This window comes from Gopherus flavomarginatus, chromosome 1 (assembly GCF_025201925.1).
Source record: "Gopherus flavomarginatus isolate rGopFla2 chromosome 1, rGopFla2.mat.asm, whole genome shotgun sequence".
NCBI classification, from domain to species: Eukaryota; Metazoa; Chordata; order Testudines; family Testudinidae; genus Gopherus; species Gopherus flavomarginatus.
In genome coordinates, this window is record NC_066617.1 from 249,368,735 (window position 1) to 249,374,734 (window position 6,000).

General features: G+C 38.5%; 1 protein-coding gene across 2 annotated transcripts in view; it reads left to right on the forward strand.

Annotated features, from left to right (window-relative positions):
* TMEM131 (transmembrane protein 131) overlaps positions 1 to 5,117 on the forward strand; it is a 177,336-nt gene extending 172,219 nt beyond the window's left edge. For both annotated transcript variants that reach the window (XM_050931968.1, XM_050931969.1), the window contains 3 exons: positions 393 to 490; positions 2,458 to 2,621; positions 4,111 to 5,117. In XM_050931968.1, coding sequence (XP_050787925.1) covers positions 393 to 490; positions 2,458 to 2,621; positions 4,111 to 4,407 — 559 coding nt within the window. In that variant the 3' untranslated portion in view covers positions 4,408 to 5,117. The remainder of the gene's footprint in view (positions 1 to 392; positions 491 to 2,457; positions 2,622 to 4,110) is intronic.
* Positions 5,118 to 6,000: the final 883 nt, after the last annotated feature.

Genomic DNA, 6,000 nt, shown 5'->3' on the forward strand with positions numbered 1-6,000 from the left:
AGCAAAAGAGCTGTTGTCAAACTTGCACTTGTTATAACTGTATCAGGAATTAACTAATCTGCTCTATTTACAGAGAGGTTTATCTCTCATAAGACAGGTGCCAACAGAAAAGTAAGCAAAAAGGCTAGCTGAAAGAAATACTTAGGGCCAAATAAGAGAGATCTAAATTAACTGAGTGCAATAATGATGAGTTAAAATTTTTAAAAAACTATGTTAAAATACTTGGTCACTTCACTTTTCTTTACACGTGGTCTCCTGTTTCGACTTGTACTTCCTAACAATATATCTGTTTGTTCCATACAATGTTTATATGTATAGCACTAGGTTGTTATCATTAGTGATGCAATTTCAGTGTTAACTTTTGTGTATTGTTCCTCCCCCTGTATGTTTAGTTCTGGTTTGTGGAGTCCCATCAGCAACCCTAGCAGCCCTGACTTCGCACCCCTCAATTCATTCTCAGCATTTGGAAATTCTTTCAACTTAACTGGAGGTGAGCTTTTTAACACTAAAATTAGTAAACAATAAATAGTGGCGTGTGAAAAATTCTTCATTCCTTTCTCCATATTGGAAAAATAACAATAGTTCAGCTTTTTTGCTTAAGGGGAAGGAATAGTCTATACAATGCTTCTCAGTCAAGGGTATGCATAACACATGGGGCACACAAAGGTCTTCCAGGGGGTGCATCAACTCATCTGGATATTTGTCTAGTTTTACAACAAGCTACATAAAAAGCACAAGTGAAGTCAGTACAAACTAAAATTTCATACAGTGACATGTTTATGCTGCTCTATATACTATACACAGAAATATAAGTAAAATATTTATAGTCCAGTTGATTTCTTTTATAATTATATGGTATAAATGAGAAAGTAAGAAATTTTTTCAGTAAGTGTGGCTGTGACACTTTTTTTTGTGCTTTTTTTTTGGTCTGATTTTGTAACCAAGTAGTTTTTAAGTGAGGTGAAATTGGGGTACACAAGATAAATCAGATTCCTGAAGAGGTACAGTAGTCTAGAAAGGTTGAGAGCCACTGGTCTACTATCTAAGCCCAGAAGAAATAGCAACTTATTTTGGTATTACTTATGTGCTAAAACTGTAGCGACAGTAACATTTTGGTTTTTACTGTCCTAAAGTGGACAAAGAAAGGCAACAGATGGTTGTTGCTTCACTTGGTTAAGAACAGAAAGTAGGCTGAGATTATACTCTTATTTGAAGCTGACAATTTCAAACTGTTTTCTGCGGTGAAGCTTTGAGGTCTTGGATTTATGCCATTGGGTCTTGCTTGCTGGATTGACTTCTCATGTGGTAGTGTGGTGCTTCTTTTGAGTGACAGGAAATGCTGCTTCCAAAAATACTAGTTAATAGGCTATTGGGAGATCAACAGCAAGGTAACTAGCAATGGGAAGTTTTTGTGAACGACATGTGTCGGTATTCAGATTGCCAGAGCTGCAGGATGTAAAAACTGTATAAAATAACACCTGCTCTAGGGAATAGAGAGAATGAGCTTCTGTTTTCCTTGTCTCAGAACAAAAGAACAATGAAACCAGATGGTAGAAATTTCAAAATTGATAAAAAGCAACACTTTATATTCAATTCATAATTAGACCATGGGACTTTGAATCCTACTAAATTAAGTGATGGTACAAAATGTCATTGAGGCAAAATGGGATTGGGAGTTCATTTGGATAACAAGACTATGCAGAGTTATAGTAGTTAATGGAAACAGTCCTCATGCTTCAGGTTTTAAATCAGTCTCGAGCTATTGGGGATCAGGATGAGACCAGATGAGATCATACCTGCCTACTGTGGGGTTTTTGCACCTTCCACTTAATCACTTAGTGCTGGCCACTTTCAGAAATGATACCGGACAAGATGGACTGTGGGTCTTATCCAGTATGGCAGGTCTGACATTCTTTTACAGCAGTGAAAAAAACCTATTCTATTTCAGCTGTAATTGAGAAGGTAACGCTGCAGATGTGATCCCTGAGACCTTGTTTCATCACCTTAACCTGTTCCATCTCTGGGATTTAGTCTTATTCATTAAAAATTCCCGACATAAACTTCCCAACATCATTGGGGGGGGAGGGGTCAAGGAATCCCAATTCCTGGCACTAATGAGTTAATATCCAGTCCTGCGGCAAGCGCTGAAGAGGAATTAACCCATGTGTAGTGTGTATGTAACTTTTTCTCTCTAAGTATCATCCTGGTTCCAGTAAGATGTCAGCTGTGGACAGCAAGTTTCCAGGATTGCGCTCGATGAGTTTTTCTGATATTCCCCTAGGTGGCACATCAGATAGGATCTATGCTTTTCTGTTACACGAGCGTTCTCTATTTTTCTATCTGTTTCCCCCTGTATTGGTATCCACTGCACTGTGGAAAAGCTTACACTATAATATTGTGTTTAAAATATCAGGGGAAATGTGAAGTGATCATGTTTGTTTGATTTTTCCTTTTTAGAGGTTTTCAGCAAACTTGGGCTCCCTCGATCTGCTTATGGCCAGGATATGCAGCGGAACTGGAGTGAAGTTAGTAACATCCCTTCATACATCTGGGACTCTTCGGCTACCCCTCCTGTACCCTCCTGGCCAACAAATTCAGATTCCCCAACTCACACAACTGCAGTAAGTACACGGGCTATATAATCTTTTATTAATCTTTTTGCCATGTGACGTCAGTAGTATCTAATCTTTTTTAATTGGCTGAACTTTCAGCAGCACTCAATCTTCAAGTGAAGGGTTTTACAAGGAAGAAAATAGTCAAAATAGCTGTTGAATAAAAAAAAAACTATTAAAATCATATGGTTGCTGTAAAAACCAATGAAAAAGATCAGCTCACTTGCAGATAGATCAGTGTATAGTGCTTTACACAAAATACTTGTCTTAGGGCCAGTCTTACAGCTGTGGTGCAAGCACCTGGAATTTTTATAAAACCACTTGTTTAGTACCCAAGCACTTCCAGCATTGCACATACACACCCGTAGTGCTGCTCTCTATCCTGCACTGAAAGCCAGGAGCATTAGCTCTATCACCTGTAAAGCTACTCCTTCCACTTTCATGCACAATTAAGAACAGCCGAGGTGACATTTGGCAGATCTTGATTCTGCTTAGTAGCCCCAATGTCATCCCAGCCTCTAAATCACTACAGTCCAAGACAAATGATGTTTTCGTACCCACTCTTTGAGTCACAGATTTTCCTAAGATGCAGCTTAAAAACAAAGGCCATAAACACAGAGAAAGAAATGAGAAACTGAAGGGTAGATTCTTTGCTGACCATTGATTTTAACCACCCAGGTCATATAGCTAGCTCGCTAGAAAGAAGAATAGATCCTACATTCAGACAGATAGTGGTAGCTCCACACACTCATCCTCCCACTCCATATTTTACTCATTTAGTATGAAGACTGACATTCAGGACAGCAATGGAGGGAAGGGTTTTTGTTGAACTGTGTCATGATACATTTTTTTCTTACTATGGTTAGTTCTTATAGTGTATAGGAAAATTAGTTTGTATACAGTTTCTTCCCCATTTCAATGCAGCGTTTACCTCATATAAGAGTTTAGGCGGTGTAATGCACACCCTTTGTTGCTAAACCTTAACTGTTTTGTTTAACTCACCATTTTAGTGACATAGGAGAGATTATAAGAGTGTCGCTTTGATAACACTTCAGCATCCTCTGAAACTACTACCTAAATCACATCTCAGTAGTTTCCTTTTGCTGGTGCATAGTTAGTTTCACATAGGAGCAGTGATGACTCCTCCATTCCTGAGGAAATTTTTTTGCAGAAATGAAGATTAAATATTCAGGTGAAAATCTTGAGATTCAAAATCCAGGTTGTTAGTACTTAATTTTCCAAAATGAGTTTTAATTTTTGCCCTCAAATGCAGCATTCATTGGTATGTAATTGTTTAACATACGGAAATGTATCAGGGTTTTATCTAAGCATTAGAAAGCTCAGGTAATGTTGAAGTCCAGTGCATCTGACAATTCCATAACTAAATGTGTCTGAGCTAAAGGAAATTAGTTTGAAAGCTGCCAGACAAAGAGCAGTGACTATGACTAATATTGTATTAACAGGTTTATAATTAACCAACAATTTTTTTGTACTGCAGTCGATCCTTGGCAATCCCAGTGGCCTGTGGTCTACCACCACTCCGTTCAGCAGTTCTATTTGGTCAAGTAACCTCAACAGCACCATTCCCTTCACCACTCCGGCAAATACATTATCTGGTATTGATCTCATGGGTAGTGAAAACTCCCCCTCTGCTCCTCCATCTACTGCTGCCAGCGTTACTACCCTAGCTGAAGACATGGGACAGACCTATAATCCCTGGCGAATTTGGAGCCCTACAATTGGAAGAAGAAGCTCAGATCCTTGGTCTAACACTCACTATCCTCATGAAAACTGAAATTAGGCTAGACAAAGGAACTTTTATCCAGATCATGATACAATTCTGAATATGCCATTTTTGAAACATCATTTTCAGGCTATTACCATTGCTTTTTTCTTCCCTTTTTTGCAACAAAGTTATGAACCTGTCATGCTTTCATCACTTTCTCCTTTTAAAGTCTACCTTGCAATTATGATAGTGTGAGATCGCAGTTAAGCTTGAAAAAGTCAGTGTGGTAACAAACCAAACTTCAGCTAAGATTTGTGAATCGGAACAATTTTCATTGGTTTCATATTTTATTATCTGCCATTCTTTATTTGGGAGACAATTTGAATTAGAAAATGGTCCCAGCATGCAGCAATTTTATCAAAGTACCAGTTTTTGGTTTTTAATTTTTTTTCCAGTATTATGCTCCAAGATCTAATTTTTTAAAAAAGCACTTTGTGCTAAAAATGCAGAGTATTTTTTTAAAATAAGGCTGTCTTTGTTAACAGGTTCTAAGAATGTAAAAACATTAAGAGCAAAAATGGCTGAATGTAAGAAGATTCATTCTGTTAAGACTGTGTACACTTTCTGTGCTGTTTGTACATTTGTAAACCTGAATGCATTTTTAAGTTGAACTGAAATGCACATAGCCAAGACTTGTGAAAGAAACAAGATACCCCGTGCATTTCTTACAGATACAACTTTGGGTTGTACTTTAAAATAAATAATGCTTTTTTCAAAAACTGTCTATTGTATTTCTGTGCTCGAGACTCTGCAGATTTGCATATGTACAGGTCTGAATGGCTTCAAAGCAATTTTCATTCTGTGCATGTGGGCTTTATGAGCGGGAACCCCACTGCACATGAAACACATTCCACTGCAGGCTGTTGTTTTCAGAGCAGTGGAACTATATTGGTGCAAGTCACTTATATGGAGGTTTGCTCTGTAGAAGAACACTGTGCAAAAACACGTATTGAGTGTAAACTTTCTTTTGAAAGCCAGCTGCAATAAAGTTTGCTAGCAACAGGCTTGGCGGCAGCAGGTACTCCTCTAGTCTGGTAATTCTGCTCTTCCTGTCTGTCACTAGACAGCAATATTAGGCATATTGTCTCCTCCAAAGCTGTGTTTGTTGGGCTTGCAGATCAAGTTCACTCCTACACTTGGATAGTGCCCTTTGCCAGCAGTGAATCAAGTATGTTTTTAATGCTTCCTGAGGGTAAGAGCTGCAAAAGGCAGCAAAAGATACACTTGGTTTTGTTTTCACTCGTGGTGTACTCTCTGCAGAGTAATCTCTCCTACAGCTGCTTGTACAACATAGAGAAGGGAGACTACCTCTGCTACTCAATGCTTCCCCAGCAAGAGCAGAAAAGCAGACAATAACGGCATTAGAACCAGCTGTTCTTGCTGCCTCTGGACAAAGCTAGAGGTATGAATTTCTGAAAAAGGAACTTGAGACATGCAGGAGAGGAATACAAGAAAACCTGGGAATTCCTGGATTGTAGAGTCCAGGCTGACAGCTAGATCTTTGAGTTCACCAACCATTCTTTCATACACTGTGTTCCACTACCTTTTGGTAACTAGACTGAACCATTTATAAGACTGCCTGTTACCAGCTCTGTATTTGAA